Source organism: Theropithecus gelada, chromosome 17, assembly GCF_003255815.1.
Source record: "Theropithecus gelada isolate Dixy chromosome 17, Tgel_1.0, whole genome shotgun sequence".
Taxonomy (NCBI): domain Eukaryota; kingdom Metazoa; phylum Chordata; class Mammalia; order Primates; family Cercopithecidae; genus Theropithecus; species Theropithecus gelada.
The window spans coordinates 52,244,395-52,261,826 of NC_037685.1; the positions used below are offsets into that span (position 1 = coordinate 52,244,395).

The 17,432-nt window shown below is 48.8% G+C and overlaps 1 protein-coding gene across 1 annotated transcript; it reads left to right on the top strand.

Annotated features, from left to right (window-relative positions):
* Window positions 1-7,155: 7,155 nt before the first annotated feature.
* Window positions 7,156-12,544, top strand: LINC00452 (long intergenic non-protein coding RNA 452). Its single transcript, XM_025363946.1, is given in 6 exon segments — window positions 7,156-7,388; window positions 8,094-8,165; window positions 10,623-10,731; window positions 10,733-10,834; window positions 12,155-12,384; window positions 12,514-12,544. Coding segments are annotated over 6 exon segments (777 nt in total).
* The last annotated feature ends 4,888 nt before the right edge of the window (window positions 12,545-17,432 follow it).

Genomic DNA, 17,432 nt, shown 5'->3' on the forward strand with positions numbered 1-17,432 from the left:
AAAAACAAATTCAAAGAGTAGGCCTCACAGAGATGTTCTCACAAGAATCAAATCAATTCAGACTCATACATTTTAAGTTAAAATGAAGCGTTGGATATGTATATATATCTTTGTCAATTCCCTGCTTTACCTGATTTTTTCACTTATTTGACCAAATATTTCAACAAATATAAAGGCTCCCGAGTGTTCAGCATGTTTCTGCATCTAGTCACATGCTTTTTCATGTCCCTTAGTGGAGTTTTATATTTCTGTTTGCTTTATAAATGTGTGCATGTTGGGTTTTATATTTTTATGTTCTCAGACTTACCAGTCCTCCCATCTCTGGTTTCTGCCTTTGGTATCATGCTGACATCTCTCAATTGACCCAATTTTTTCCTGTAGTTCCTTACAAAATTTGTCGTTTCTTCAATATAAATTTTGTACTCATTTCTAACGAGTCCTGGGTATTTAAGATGCTGGGTTGTTATTTCGAACAGGCTCCCCCTCACTCTTGCTTGCGAGGTGGTCATTGCTAGCATCTGGGAATGCTATTGGATTTCTATATTGATTTTACTCACCATCATTGTAATTTCCTCTCTTAATTTTACTAACTTTGAGTCCATCCTTTGGGGTGTTTGGGAAAGTTTTGTGGCTTGAAATTCTGACTCTGGAATCAACCAGACCCACATTTGCATTCCAGGAGTAGCATCTGCAAGACGTAAGCCTTGGGCAGGTCCCGAGTCTCTGCAAAATGTGTGTGGAATGAGAGAGTGGCTGGAAAATGTATACAAGGCCTGGCACAAAGAGACGCTTGGATGTGTCGTCTGCAGGTGGTGATAGTTTCTTTTTCTTTCTTTCAGATACTGCACATTTTGTTTATTTGTTGATTGCTTTTGCTGCACTGGTAAAGCTTCTAGACAACCTGTGGATACAGGGGGTCTCCTGCCGCAGCCCTGAGCTGGAGAAGCCCCCTGTTTTTGCGCTGAGGGTGCGGGTGTTTCACGTTCAGGGTCAGGAGGCTCCTCTCAATTCGTGCATGGTGCAGACATCCCTGTGGTCTTCTTTGATAGATTTGGGGAGCCTGAGTTACTTCTGTGGCTGAAGAAGTCCTCAAGTCCCAGTAGGAGGAAGCCAGGGAGCCTTTCAGTGCTGCGTGGATTGGATATGCCATTTAAATACCTTACAGGGACTGCACTTGGCCGAAGTCCGGATGGTTTCTGGGACAGCTGGGCTCAGGGCAGGGTCCTGTCAGGCTCCCTGGGTGTCAGCGGCCCCTGCCCGCAGGTGCTGCTCTCTGAGCCTCCCCACCCCCACTTCTGCTCCCACCGGGAGGATCTGCTGGCCTGATGGGGCCCAGGAATGCATAAGGCTTTCCTTCTCCTCCCCCACCTTTCTTCTCTCTTGGTTATCTCTAAGTCTAATGAGTTGTGGAAATGTGTTGGGCAAAAACAGATGTGAAGCCTCCAGGGAGAGGCAGCCTGTCTTCAGCAGGGAGATGTATGACTTTCGATGTACAGCCAGGAGGGTGAATAAAAGCTAGCATGTAGAACACATTCAAGTGCGTTTTCCACTGACTTTAAAAAGCAAAAACATGTTAAGGAAGTTTCCTTTTATTTCTGGTTATCAATAATTATTTTTCAGGTAAGGTTGCTAAATTATATCATTGCCTTTTCAGCAATAATGATGAAAACCAAAGGATTTCCTCTTTTTGACCTACTTCCCTTTCTGATATGATGAATTAGTGTTTTGAATCGTATAATATATATTAATATGACTATATTTTCTAATATTGAACCAATCTTGCGATCTTAAGATAAACGCAGACAAGTCTTATGTATTATTATTTTACTATGTGGCTAGATGTGATTTGCTAAAAATTCGATTAGAAATTTCCTTTTAAGTTTTTAAGATCAATTTTATTGAAGTATAATTCATGTATAATAAACCCTTTGGAGTGTCCAATTCAATGACCCACCACAACCAAGACACAGAACGACCCAGCCCTCCCTCCAGACTCTGCGGATCCTCTGCAGCTAGGCCCCTTAGCCCCGCACTTGGAGCCGCTGATCTGCTATCACTGTGTGTGTGTTTGACTTTTTTGCATTAAATGTGCTACGTTCTGATTATCCACCTTCTGTTGATGAACATTTAGGTGGTTTCCAGGTTTTGGCTGTTGTGCAAATATCTGTGTGACCATAAGTTTCCATTTCTCCTGGATCAATACCTACTAGGGGAATGGCTGCATCATACGATAGGTGGAAACTTTCAAACTGTTTTCCAAAATCGTGCCACGTGCTGGCTTTTCTGGTTGCTCCACATCCTCACTAATACCAGCTATGGTCAGTCTTTTTCATTTCACCTTTTCTAGTGGATTTGTACTGGAGTCTCTTTGTAGTTTTAATTTGCATTTTCCTGATATGCTTATTCAACACCCATATATCTTTTATGTCTAAGTCATTTGCCCACTTTTTCGTCCGGTCGTTTGCCATCTTCTCATTGATGCATGAGAGTTATTTTATTTGGACACAAGTTTAGATACATGTATTGCAAATATTTTCTCTATTCTGTGATTTGCCTTGTTGTTCCCTTAATGGTATATTTCCCAAAGCAAAAGTTCTAAATTTACCAAGCTTTTCTTTAATGGTTTATGGTCTTTTGTGTCATAGCTAAGAAAGATTTGCCTGTTTCTAGATTTTTCTCCTAGAAGTTCTATAGTTTTTGGTTTTACATTTAGGGCTGTGATTCATTTTGAGTTAATGTTGGTGTATAATATCAATCAATGTTCATTTTTTCAGCCAGGTGCAGTGGCTCACACCTGTAATCCCAGCACTTTGGGCAGATCACTTGAGGTCAGGAATTCGAGAGCAGCCTGGCCAACGTGGTGAAACCCCCATCTCTACTAAAAATACAAAAATTAGCTGGGTGTGGTGGCAGGTGCCTGTAATCCCAGCTACTTGGGAGGCTGAGGCAGGAGAATCGCTTGAACCCAGGAAGTGGAAGTTGCAGTGAGCTGAGAATGCACCACTGCACTCCAGCCTGGCGACAGAGTGAGACTCCGTCTCAAAAAAAAAAAAAAAAAAAAATAGGATTTTTATGTTAATAAAGGACATTGGTCTATGGTTTTCTTTTTTTGTTATTGTTTTTGCCTGGTTTTGGTATTAACATTAATTTTGTAAAATGAGTTGGAAAGTGTTCTCTCCTCTTCTATTTTCTAAAGGAGATTGGATAGAATTATAAATTCTTTTTTTTTTTTTTTTTTGAGGCCGAGTCTGGCTCTGTTGCCCAGGCTGGAGTGCAGTGGCTCGATCTCGGCTCACTGCAAGCTCCGCCTCCCGGTTTCATGCCATTCTCCTGCCTCAGCCTCCCGAGTAGCTGGGACCACAGGCGCCCGCCACTGCGCCCGGCTAAGTTTTTGTATTTTTTAGTAGAGACGGGGTTTCGTCGTGTTAGCCAGGATGGTTTCGATCTCCTGACCTCGTGATCCGCCCGCCTTGGCCTCCCAAAGTGCTGGGATTACAGGCGTGAGCCACCGCGTCCGGCCAAATTATAAATTCTTTACACATTTGATAGAATTCTCCAATGAAACCATCCGGGCCTCGAGATTTCACTTTTGGCAATTTTTAAATTACAAATTCCATTTTCTAAATAGTTATAAAACTATTCAAATGATCTATTTCATATTAGATGTGTTGGGGTCGTTTTTTGTTTAATGAATTGGTCGATTTCATCTAAGTGGTCATATTTACATAGAATTGTTTGCAGTATTCCTTTAATATCCTTTGGTGTCTGCAGGGTCTTTAGTGATGGCCCCTGTTCATTTCTAATATTGATAATTTATGCCTTCTCTCTTTTTGGTCGGTCTTGCTACAGATTTGTCTCTTTTACTGATCTTTTTAAAGAAAAAGTTATTTGTTTCCTTGATTTTTCTCTTTTATGTCTTTTTAATCTCCTGTCTGTGATATAATTGTCATAAATATCTCCTCCAGATATATTCATATTTAGAGCTACAGTGGTTTAATTTTTGCTTCATCAAATATAATTTAGAAAATTTGAGAGGAGAAAAAAGTTTTCCTCTTTGATCATTTTCTTTCGGTGTTGGGAAGCCCCTTTAGCCATTCTTTTTGGATGGATCTGCCAGTGACAAATGTTCTTAGTTTTCTTTCAGTTAAGAATGCCTCAATTTTCCCTTTCAATCCTGAAGATTATTTTTGCTGAATACAGACTTTTGTTTTGGCAGTTTTGTGTGCTACTTCCTTCTAGCCTCCACGGTTTTTGATGAGAAATCTGTTGCCATTTGAATTGCTTTTCCCTGTGGGTAAAATGTCATTTCTCTCTGTGCCTCTACTTTTCAGAAGTTTGACTATGATGTGTCTTAGTATGAATTTTTTTGAATGTAACCTGTTTGGAGTTTTTTCAGCCTCTCATATTTGTAGGTTTATGTCTTTTGCCAAATTTCTTAAGTTTTCAGTCATTTTATTTCTGGTGTTTTTCCAGCTCCATCCTCTTTCTCCTCTCCTTCTGAGATTTTGATGACATGAATTCGGATCTTTTGTTATAGCCCCAGAAGTCCCTGAGGTTCTGTTCATTTTTTTTCCAGTCTATTTTCTCTCTGTTGTTCAGATTGTGTAATTTTTATTGTACTTCTGTTTCACTGATTCTTTCCACTGTTTCTTCAATTTTGCTGTGGAGCCAACCTATTGAGGTTATTTATAAGGAAGGACTTACTACTGCCATTGTGTTGCTTGTTTTCTGGTTGTCTTGTAACTCCTCTCCTCTCCTTCTTTGTTACTGTCATCCTTTGTAGTCAAGTGATTTTCTCTGGTAGTATGTTTTAATTCATTGCTTTTTATTTTTAGTGTATCTATTATAGGTTTTTGCATTATGATTACTATGAGGCTTACAAAAACACTTTATAGACATTTTGAAGAGATGACAACTATTGTAGATCTCTGCTTTTTAAATCATTTTTCTCTCTCTTTAATTTATATGGCATTTCATCAATCTCTTTAAGTTTACTACTATTTTCCTCTATTAAACCTGAACTTTTTATTTCAAATATTGTATTTTTTAGTTTTAAAATTCCATTTGGTTCTGTTTAATATTTTATATTTTCCTGCTTAGATTTTTTATATTTTCATTCATCATAAGCATATCTTTACTTTGCTGAGCACAGTTACAATAGCTGTTTTAAAGTACTTGTCTGGTAACTCCAACAGTCTTTTCATCTCAATGTTGGAAACTAAAAGTTGTCATTTCTTTTGAAGATTGGTAATATTTTTCTTGGTTTTCATATGTCAAATAATTTTGGATTTTATCCTAAATATAAATTTTATGTGTAGTGGCTCTGGATTCTATTTCTCCAGAAAGGGTTGACAACTTTTGCTTTAGCAGGCAATCACCTTCCTCAAGAGAGGAAGCTTCTAAACCAAAGCGAGTGGTCTGCAGAGCAAAACCAAGGCAGGCAGACTTCCTCTGTCCAAGAGGACTCTCGGCTTCGCTCAGGAGAGATTCACACGTGAGCCGATGGTGGAGGAGGCATTGATTAGGAGAGATTCACACGTGAGCCGACGGTGGAGGAGGCATTGATTAGGAGAGATTCACACGTGAGCCGATGGTGGAGGAGGCATTGATTAGGAGAGATTCACACGTGAGCTGACGGTGGAGGAGGCGTTGATCAGGAGATAATTCACACATGAGCCGACGGTGGAGGAGGCGTTGATCGGGGAGATTCACACCTGAGCCGACAGCGTAGGAGGCATTGATTAGGAGAGATTCACACGTGAGCCGACGGTGGAGGAGGCATTGATCAGGAGATAATTCACACGTGAACCGATGGTGGAGGAAGCGTGATCAGGAGAGATTCACACAGAATCTGACAGAAGAAGCATTGATTAGGGCAATGGGGCACAGCCAAAGGCTGCTGCACGGACAGAGCAGGGCCATCCACAGGCAAAAGGGACCCCTCAGATTGCTGGCTGGCTCTGTTTATACCTCCACCTAATTACATGTAAATGAGGGGTGGGTTATTCACGAACCTTCTGGAAAGCGGTGTGGAGGTCATGCGGTCCGGGTAACACAGGCTGCTTCCTTTTCAGTGACCAGCATCATTTGGTGCAGTCCCCAGAGTCTCATGACAACTATCTTGTTCTGCTCAAGAGCCCTGTACGGTCCTCTCTTCTGTGGATGGAAACTGAGGCACAGCAATGACAGCATCAACGAAGCCACCCAGCTCCTGGCCCAGCTGTGCTCTGCAGGAGCCTCCACTTGGGGGCAGAGGCCAAACAGCCCAGCACTTGGAAGCACAGCTCGGGAGCAGCAGCTGAGTTGCGCTGTGAGGAGACGCCGGTGGCTGTTTATCCATCGGCCGCTTGCAAGTGACGGGGCGGGTTTACCCTCCTTTCCTGCCCATGACTTGAGCTCTTGGCAAATCAAAGGTTTAAAGATATCAGTTCTTGGAACCACAAAGTAAACACAGCATATTTTCCTAACTCCTTTCACCACGCGACGCAGTTTTATGTGCTAATTGTGTTTACTGGAAGAACTCATGGCTGGTTGAAACAAATCCTTATCGTGGAAAGAACGTCTCCCCTGCCGTCAGCTGCTGGTGCTGGTGGGATTGGAGTGCAGCACGGAGCACAGAGGCTGGAGCCGGGTCAAACCGGGAGGCAGGAGTGCAGGTGCACTGCTCCGAAGCTCAGCAGGCCTCACAGCATCTGCTGTGTGTATAGGGGCTGACCGTAAATCACTGCTTATCGTGGTTCCATTTAAGAGTCCTCCCTGGCAGGATCCCTGCTCCTTAAAAGCACAGTGCAGAGCATCTTAGCTCCGATGGACCAAGCATGCCCCAGCTGTGCCTCAGCGAGGAGGGTGAGCTCTGGGCCAAGACCCCCTCTCCTGTACGGGACGCCTGAGCGCTTGTGACTTGGGATGACTGACAAAGTCCCCAGCCAGGTTTGTTCTTCCCAGGCTGTGCCAGTGGCTTCTGAATTTTTGGCCCATGTTTTGGGTGTAGAAACTACAAGAGAATTTTAGTGGAGCAGTGTGTTCTTGGCAAGCAAGTTGGATCGTCCCACTGAACTTCTGTGACTTTCCTCTTTGCAGTTATGGTTCCAAACCAGAGTTTCCCTAGGAAATAAACCCTGAGGGGCTGAAAGGACCTGGGGCCATCGAGGGTGGATGGCCACATCCAGGGGCCTCGATGCCAGTGCCGACTGTTCCCTGCACGCTTCCACGTGCACGCCAACATTGCAAGACCGTGTCACGGACCGAAACAGCTACAGTGATGACACACCTGAGGTGAACACAACTCTGGCAGCATCCTGGCCCCTGACGGGGCAAGTGCAGGTGGAATCTGGAAACTTCACAGCTGAGCCTACAAAGGTGCTCATGGCGCTCAGAAGGGGTTCTGGGTAGGTAAAGCCCAGCTAATCACAGGTTCAGTGACCCGACAGTGCTTTTAGGACAGTGACACTAGACAGGACGACCAAGCTCTGTGAGTTACACAATGGGGTGAGTTAGACAGTGGGGTGAGTTACACAACGATGGGTTGAGTTACACAATGATGAGGTGAGTTACACGGTGGGGTGAGTTACACAATGATGGGGTGAGTTACACGGTGGTGTGATTTGCACAGTGGGGTGAGTTACACAATGATGGGGTGAGTTACACAATGATGGGGTGAGTTACATGGTGGGGTGAGTTACACACTGGGATGAGTTGCACAATGATGGGGTGAGTTACACGGTGGGGTGAGTTACACAATGATGGGGTGAGTTACACACTGGGGTGAGTTACACAATGATGGGTGAGTTACACAGTGGGGTGAGTTACACAATGATGGGGTGAGTTACACAATGATGAGGTGAGTTACACGGTGGGGTGAGTTGCACAATGATGGGGTGAGTTACACAGTGGTGTGATTTGCACATTGGGGTGAGTTACACAATGATGGGGTGAGTTACACAATGATGGGGTGAGTTACACAATGATGGGTGAGTTACACAATGATGGTGTGAGTTATGCACTGGAGTGAGTTGCACAGTCAGGTGTTACACGGTGGGGTGAGCTGCACACTGGAGGCTTCAGGCTTGCTGCCCCTGGCTCTCCCCGCGCAGATCCAGTGGTAGGAAGTCATTTCAAGCAGCTTGTGAACATTCACAGAAGCAGCTCAGGATCCTGCTGCTTCTGAGAGGGGAGCTGGACAGGTTACTGCCTCTGACGTGGGGGAGGAGAGAAAACGCCTGAATTTTGGTGCCCCCAGATATATCGTGGATCAAGAAATTGGTATCATTCCACGCTTCTTCCCACTGTAAAACAAAATGTGATGTCTAGCGGGAGCCTCGCGTTGCCAGTGAAGTCAACCCAGATGTGCAGGAATGAAAAAGAAAATAGCTGGAAAATCTGCCCAGGAGAACAGGGACAGCCAGGAGACACAATGCCAGGGCCGGGGCACTCCCAGCAGGGCTGGCCTCACGTTGTCACCGGTGTGGAGGGTCCCCAGTGGGGCATGCAGGACATGCCCCGGGAGGCCCGTCGGGGGGTCAGGCAGGCTCACAGGGGAAGCATCTCGGCCCAGTGGAGCGGCCGTCCACACGCTCAGAGGAGCCCACCTTGTAAGGCACTGGGAGTTGAGTGACCCTGAGGGCCCCAAGGCTGGGAGCGGATTCGGAGCTTGGACTCTTTGTCCATAGCCATAGCTGGCTGTGTGGGATTCAAATGGAAAATAGAGGGTTCCAGAAACCACGGTGACCACAGACAGCCCTTGCATCTGCAGGGCACATCAGGGCTCGGAATGTACTGTCCAGCTTATCGATCATCACCAAGACCTCAGCAGACTGAGAGGGCCCCACGGAGACAGCAGGCGCGGGCCAGGCCTTGGCAATGCTGCTAGACCCCAGTAGTCCTGCCACGGCCATGCCCATCTCGGCTGAGGGCACCGAGGTCTGGAGAAGGTCCTCACTTGCTCAAGAACACACGAGGGGTAGACTGGCTAGATGCTCGGAGTGTTTCCTGCCTCTCCCTGGGGCCCCTTGATGTCAGGTTTGGGTGATGCTTTTGCCAATGTCCTAGCTGAGCAGATGCCTCACGGGCCATCACATGGTTGCACCATGTCCCTATCCTCCAGCCCACAGAGCCTCCCATGAGAGGCATCCTTCAGCCTGGGTCCCGGAACTGAGAGGCCGTGGAACAGAGCTCCAGCTGACCATCATGTGCCTGTAGCGTGAGTGAGAAGCACATGCTGTCGCTGGAAGCCCAAGACGCAGGAGGCCATTTGTTCCTGCAGCACACCCCAGCTCAAGCTGGCTGATCCCAAGCCAGGCTCAAGCCTGCCTGCCCAGCCCCAGAGCCACTATTTCTGCCCCACAACCCTGCCTCGCAGGGTGACAGGAAAGGCGGTTCTTACACATCGTAGTGAGGAGGCAGGTGCAGTCCCTGCAGTAACAGGAGTTGATAAGAGCCAGTGGGACTGAAGAGCTGCCTGCTGGGGAGCGGCTCTGTGGAATTCCACCCTGGGCACAGCGGGCACACGGGTCACTCTTGGCAGGTGTGGGCACTAATGAGACTTCGGATGCAGCTGCCTGCTGGGGCCCAGACATTCTGTGGGGCAGTCGGGGCAGTGCCTCACCCCGACACTGGCCAGCAGAGACTGGGGGATCCCTCCCTTCCCCAGAGTGGGACCATCAGGATGCCCAAAGCTCCCAGCTGGTGGTCACTGATTTCGCACTTTGACCCGTCCTCACTCGAAACGTGAGGTCTCTGTGAAGGCGCAGACACCCTGAAAGTCCCAGCATATGGGGGTGCAGCTGATCTCCTTTCCCTCCTGGCAGGAAACCCACAGCCCTGAGTAGCTGTCATCCAAGATGGTGGCCCCAGAGCCACCTGGCCAGGCTCCCCACGTTTTCCTGAGCTGGGCTCGCATGGCTGGTAAGAGCCCAGGGTACCCCTCCAGCTCTGCCCTCCCAAATCTGGCTGCCTCAGCTGTTCTCCATGTCCAGCCCTGTGATAGGGAGTGCAGAGCGAGGCTTGGAGGGTGGGAGGGGAGCAGGTTCTGATCTCAACTCTTCCGTGCTCTGGGTGAGCAGGGCGGCTGCCTAAGGTCCTAAGGGCCCACAGCAGCCGGTCAGGATTGTTGAGGAGAACGCCTGGAAAGGGTTTCTTGAGTTCTCTGTCCATAGTAGGTGCTCGGTAAATGTCAGAGATTTCCCAAATATTTTTATCGCTGCCAAGCTGAAGCATTTAGAAATGCATCAGTTTCATTCCTCCTTGTGGTTGGACTTGGGCCCAGAAGCCCCCAAAGTGGCTTCACTTGTAGGACCAAGTGTGAGCCCAGCCCAGCCCACAGCTGCCCCGCAGCCCTGCGACCCATTGGGTTATAAGGTGGAGGCCTCGGAGCTTCTGCTAGGAGTCCCCACCAGCCCCTGAGTCAACCAGAGGCCCCAGCAGCAGACCCCCCACAGACCCTGGGGCCACGGCCCGAAGCGTGGGTTGAAGGGCCCTTGGCGGAAGCCTGGCCTGCAAACACCAGCATCCAAGCTCCTCCATCAAAGCGGTCCCCTGCCGGAGCGGACGTGACTGCTTCCTCAAACCAGGAAAACCTGTCTAATTTCCACGTGTCACTGTGGGCCTTCCTCTTCCTCCCTCCATTGTCCAGCAGGCATCAGGCCCCAGGCTGGAGGCCACGTGCCAGGCTGGCAGGATTTGTCCACTGTGAAGCTCGACACCCCCTCAGGCCCTGTGCTGCCCGCCCAGATCTCCCCTGCCTCAGGATGCCCTCCGCACCCTCCGAATTCCCAGCCGCTGCTCTGGGGCCCGCACGGAGGACTTGGGTCCAGCACCTCGAAGCTGCAAAGAGAACGCAGAGAAACTCACACGCGAGGCAGCACTGAACACATGGGAAAGACACGGACATGTATTTTCAGGGTCACGTCCAGGTAAACCTCAAGATGTGGCCCTGAGGGGTTTCCTTTTACGGTTTTTACTGCTTTTTAAATACACTCCTAGGCCGAGGCGGGTGGATCACGAGGTCAGGAGATCGAGACCATCCTGGCTAACATGGTGAACCCCCGTCTCTACTAAAAATACAAAAAACTAGCCGGGCGTGGTGGCGGGCGCCTGTAGTCCCAGCTACTCGGAGGCTGAGGCAGGAGAATGGCGTGAACCCGGGAGGCGGAGCTTGCAGTGAGCCGAGATCGCGCCACTGCACTCCAGCCTGGGTGACACAGCGAGACTCTGTCTCAAAAAAAAAAAAAAAAAAAAACACCCTTATTTTCTAAACAGAATGTGACGCCCCACCCTCACCCTGTCCAGGAGACCCAGCCAGCCCCTCTTCTGTGCCCCCAGACACCCCTAAGAACTCCAGGCACCAGCATTAATATCCTGGAGCCCTGGAACCCCTGAGTGTGCCAGATCCTGAGTGTGCCAGACCCCGAGTGTGCCATGCCCTGTGTGTGTTTTGCCCCCACTGTGCCAGGCACTGAGTGTGCCAAACCCCGAGTGTGCTGTGCCCTGAATGTGCTGGACCCTGTGTGTGCTGGACCCTGTGTGTGCCGGGCACCGTGTGTGCTGGACCGTGTATGCGCCAGGCCCTGAGTGTACAGGACTCTGCGTGTGCTGGGCCTGTGGCTGGCAGGCACTGTGTGTGCCGGATCCTGTGTGTGCCAGGCCCTGAGTGTGCTGGACCCTGAGTGTGCTGGGCCTGTGTGTGCCAGACCCTGTGTATGCCAGGCCCTGAGTGTGCTGTGCCCCGTGTGTGCTGGGCCCTGAGTCTGCCAGGCCCTGAGTATGCCAGGCCCTACAGGCAGCGCCTGCAGATGGAGCTCACAGAGAGGCTAGAGGGGGAAATCTGCCTAAAGTCTTGTCTGCTGTCTTCATCCTTCAGTGGATGTGGAATTTAATCTGGCAGATACTTACATGGCTGCTGGATGGTAGAACTGTACAAGGTCCACCCCAGTGAGGAGGGAGCTGTGGGGTGTGGTGGGAATGGAGGATGGGGCCTACGGCTCAGTGGGCTCCCCGTGTCCACCCCACGTCCACCCAGTAACTCATAAGCCACAGATAGATGTGCCTTGATCTACTTAATGCCTCGTTGCTGGATATTTGGATTGTCTCCTGTTATGCATTTGCCACCCAGAGCCTCATCATTCCTCCTGTCGTGACTTTCTGGTGGGAGAGTGAGTCAAAGGTGTGAACTCCTGTATTCACCCCTAGGTTTTGTCAGATTGCTTCCAAGGCTGCCCTCTTCGCCGTGGCTGCCGAGTGCAGAGCTGGGCATTCGAGTGGGCAGAGTGGTGCTTGGCTTCCCTGCATCTCCTGGGCCATGTGTGCTGACCCGTGCCCACTGCATTGCTCCTGTGTGCCCTGCACATACGACTGTGTCTTTCCCGTGTATTCAACACTGCTTCATGTGTGAGAGTCTCCGTGTTCCAAACCCCAACCACAGTGATTTTACAGACGAACCTTAATAGATGTGAAATCTATAAGTAGCTATTAATCTTTGTGTCATATTTACTGCAAATATTTCCCCCACTCCACTAGCTTCCAGTTCTGCTTTGTGGTTTGTGACTGATCAGTGCATCCAGTTCCTGCTGTGGCAGCTGCAATGTGCTCTGTCCTGCAGGAAGCCCTCGGGGTGGGGCCTGGGGGCTGCGGGAAGCTGAGCAACGAGGTACGGGAATGGGCAGCTTTGTTTTATTTATTAATTTTTTTACTATTTAATTATCTCACCTTATTACACTTTAATTAAAATATCGATCTTTACACAATACACTTGAACTGTGGAATAAAGCAGGACCAGATGTGGATCCTGGAGCTGACAGTCACTTGCCTCCCACCCAGCCACGTCCTAATTCTCTTTTTGCAAAAGCAACTACTTGTCCCTGTTAAAGCTGTTCCTTCTGGTCATGACTGTTTTATCACAAAATCATATGCCTCTATTTTTGTTGCTTGACTTATCCATTTTTTAGACATTATCTGGTTATTTCCTGCTGGACAGGCATTTTAGCTCCATCTCCCCTACTTCCACATCCACACTATAATTATATCTCTATTTTTAGTTAAGTCCATAGTTAGTATTTACATTTTCATGACTAAGTTAATATTGCTTATTACTGAGCCAAACAAAGCATGATGGTTTTTTTTCATTCCATCAACAGCTTCCCCCTGCCCTTTGCCCACCCTGATAGTTTTGACTTTTTTTTTCTCACAATACATGCTCATGTGTGTTCATAGTCTCCCAGCTATCTTCTATCTGCCTTCACCCCTAGTGCTCCATTATGCCAGGGAGTCTCCTCAGGATGAGCCCCATGTGCAGCCTCCATTGTGCCACTCTCTCGGATCCAGTGTGCAGCTCTCCTCCTGGGACTTCCCTCCACAACTTTTCTCAGTTGAATCCACTATTTGTTGGATCCCAGGTCTTCCTCTTTATTTTCTCCTTCATTTTGCTGGAGCACATCCTCAAGTAACTTTCTAAAAGAAGTTTAAACAGGTAAATGTTTTGGAAGGTTGAATGCCAGAAAATATCTTTATTCTACCTTCATTCTTGACTCATAATGTTGCTGGAACCAATTTCTAAGTTTGAAATCATTTTTCAGGAGCTAGGAATTGAACTCAAAATTCCAAAATTAGGGTTCTTTTATTTGACATGCTCTCTGACTAGGAAGCAAGCACAACTGCTCCACCATTACTGGCAAGTTACTGAAAGCAATCCTTTGACAGCAGCTGCAGACCCACAGCCATACAGAATTTTCCTTTTTAAACAAGTCGCTCACCATTAGGATGCTCTGATTTCTCCATTTGTAAAATGAAGATTCTCTCTCAACTTTTGGTTTTAGCTTTTGGTCTGGCATATTTGGTAAGCTACAAGTGATCTTTGGCTGAAAATCAGTCATGCGTGGTAGGTCATTTCACCAGGCACCCTGCACCCAGAGATCTAGGGCCCTCAATCCTTCTTCAGTTGCTGTCAGTGCAAGGGCAATCTCACCCAACCCTCCACAGGGAAAGGCAACTGCCACGTGCCTCTGAGAGCAGGGAGGCAGCAAGTGCTGACTCGGGGCTCACAGGGGTCCCACCCGTAAAGCACACCACAGACCAGGGCTCACCCCACAAACATTCTCTCACTCAGTCCTGGAGGCAGAAAGGCCAACATCAGGGTGCTAGCATGGCTGGTGTCTGGTGAGACTCTCTTCCTGGTTTGCAGACCGTTGCCATAGTATTGTGATAATAACAACATATAGATTTGGTCTTCGTCCCAGATTCCCAACACCAGAGCTTCTAAGAGCCCTGGAACCTCTTGAGTGGTGAGCGTGTCTTTCGTGTGCTGACGAGAGGACAGAGCTGGTGACCCTTGGGAAGCTTCAGGAAGGGACTGCTCCCCAGAAAGACCAAGGCAGGACTTACAGGTGAGAACTTTCAGATCCACCCCAACCTCCAGGAAGTGAGAGGGGAGAGAGGACAGGAGCTGGAGATGGAACTGATTACCGATGGCCAAGAATTTAACCAATTATTCTGTTAATGAAAACCATTGTGGCCAGGAACTGTTTTCCAGGTTTCTCTCGGGTCCCCTTGTCCAAGAGGGGGTCCATGCAGTCACTGGGGGCCTTAGGACGCTATTTTTGGTGCCTATGTTGGGGCTCAGAAGATCATACTCCAAAATGAGGGCCTCCGCAGCAGCCTCTGAAGCACGTTTCTCTCTGAGCTTCTGCCACCTCTGTCTCTCAGTACCACCCTCACTCAAGGTGCCACAGAAACGGGAATCCTTCTTCCCCACAGTGGGTCCTAGAAACCAGAGCCCCTTTCCCCAAAGCCAGACAAACAACCAAAAATTAGGGCTCTGATTTTCCCTGTGCCTCCGTGTCTACAAACTGGCCGTAAAGAAATGGTCTGACCTCCCTGGCTTGGCCGTAGCTCCTAAGACCCCCATTCCAGAGAGGGTCCCACCCACACCCAGGAGAGGGCACTGCTCAGAGAGGCCAAGGAGAATCCAGACATACAAGCCAGGCTGGGTTTTCCCACTCAGTCCATTAGCATCCGATCCAGCTAAGCATCCAATCCTGTTTCTACAAGGCTGCCCATACTTCATTGAACCTAAGCATAAAAATGAGCGATTTTTCTGAAGGCCCTCTTGTATACACATTAATCTGTGTGCCTTTTCTCCAGTTAATCTGCCTTTTGTGAGCTGAGTTTTCAGCGAACGCTTGTAAGGCTGAGCGGAAAACTCTCCCTCCGCCCCACACCTACATAATGGAACCTCCATAGCCATCCTAAATGACGGGATTCCAGGAACTCCCAGAGTGGTGAACTCATCCAGATGCCGGGAGGGAGGACGGTGCACTGCCACCCAGGTGGTGAGTCTCAGAATTGAATGGAATTCCAGGACATCCAGCTGGCGTCCAGGGAGTTGGAAAACTGGGCAGTGTGGGAAATAAAAACCTGATAGGATGGGTGTCATGAGAGAAACAGGTACCTTTTAGCCACCTTCTGTGTTTCCTCATGAGAAAAGAAAGTCATGTTTATCTGAGGACTGTGAGTCCTTTTAAATTATCAGGCCCGAGGCGTTAAGATGAGGCAGCCGTCATGCCCCATCTGCCCTGCGTACTCAAGCTGCGTATTCATCTCTGGAAACTGCTTGCTGTTGCCACAAGAGGCTATAAATTGATCGAACAATGCTATACTGGACACGATAACCCACATCCTACAGCTTAACAATATATAGCCCATCAATAGCTTATTTTTTTTGAGACAGAGTCTTGCTCTGTCCCCCAGGCTGGAGTGCAGTGGTGTGGTCTCAGCTCACTGCAACCTCCGCCTCCCAGATTCAAGTGAGTTTCGTGCCTCAGCCTCCCACGTAGCTGGGATTACAGGCACACACCACCACGCCTGGATAATTTTTTGTATTTTTAGTAGAGACAGGGTTTCACCATGTTGGCCAGGCTGGTCTCAAACTCCTCACCTCAAATGATCTGTCTGTCTTGGCCTCCCAAAGTGCTAGGATTACAGGTGTGACAACACCCAGCCTAGCTTGTGTTATTTTAATGTAAATTCTTGGTAAACAACTCAGGACCTGCCTCTTCTCTCCTGAGTCCTGGATAACCCTTTCTGCCCTTGTCTTCTTCCCACCCACCACCCCGAAGGCTGCTCCCGCCCCTGCCCTGACTGTAGATGCTCCCAGGCTGTGTCCTCTGCCTGTCTCTTCTCTCCAGCCCTCTCTCATGGCAATCCCACCTGACTACTCCCGTGGCCTCCTGGGTGTCCTGCAATGGCCTTGTCACAGGTGTCACTCCTCCAGGCCTTCTCAGGTAATTCCAGATACACAGACACTCTCCCAACAAGCCATATTCTCACCACTGCAAAGCATTTCCAAGCATCTCCACTCCCTCTGCATAGCAACACGGCCCAGCCACCCGAGCCCTCGTTGCCACCCACCACTGGGCCTCAGCTTCCACTCCCGTCTCTCTCGTGTCTTCTGGTCCAGCCCGTGGTGAGCTCCAGCCAAGCACCGCCTGCTGGGCCTCTGGTCTTTACCTGTTGTGTTCCCTCTGCCTGGAGTCTTTTAAAGTAGAAAAAGGCAAGAATCTGGAGTGGGAATGTAAAACGGTGTGGCTGCTGTGGAAAACACTTTGGGGGCTCCTGAAAAAGGTCAGGCACACACTTAGCATGGGACTCGGCATTCGCCTCTTAAGCACACACCCGGCGGAAACAAAACCATCCCCTCAGAAATGCGCCCACAGACTCTCGCAGCTCCGTCCCTCGTAACAGCTGGAAGGCGGACGCTGGGAACAGGCCCCACAAAATCTGGCCATAAACTGGCCCCAAAACTGGCCATAAACAAAATCTCTGCAGCACTGTGACACGTTCATGACGGCCGTGATGCCCAGGCTGGAAGGTTGTGGGTTTACTGGAATGAGGGCAGGGAACACCTGGCCCACTCAGGGCGGAAAACCGCTTAAAGGCGTTCTTAAACCACAAACAATAGCACGAGGGATCTGTGCCTTAAGGACATGCTCCTCCTGCAGATAACTAGCCCAACCCATCCCTTTATTTCGGCCCATCCCTTTATACTTTTAGTAAATACTTTTAGTAAATCTATAATCTACAGAAACAATGCCTATCACTGGCTTGCTGTTAATAAATATGTGGGTAAATCTCTGTTCGAGGCTCTCAGCTCTGAAGGCTGTCAGCCCCGATTTCCCACTCCACACCTCTACATTTCTGTGTGTGTGTCTTTAATTCCTCTAGCACCGCTGGGTTAGGGTCTCCCCAGCCGAGCTGGTCTTGGCAGGCGGAGATGACCGGGCGTCCACCACAGGGGAAGGGATTAACAAACGATGGCTGGTGGCCGGGCGCGGTGGCTCAAGCCTGTAATCCCAGCACTTTGGGAGGCCGAGACGGGCGGATCACGAGGTCAGGAGATCGAGACCATCCTGGCTAACACAGTGAAACCCCGTCTCTACTAAAAA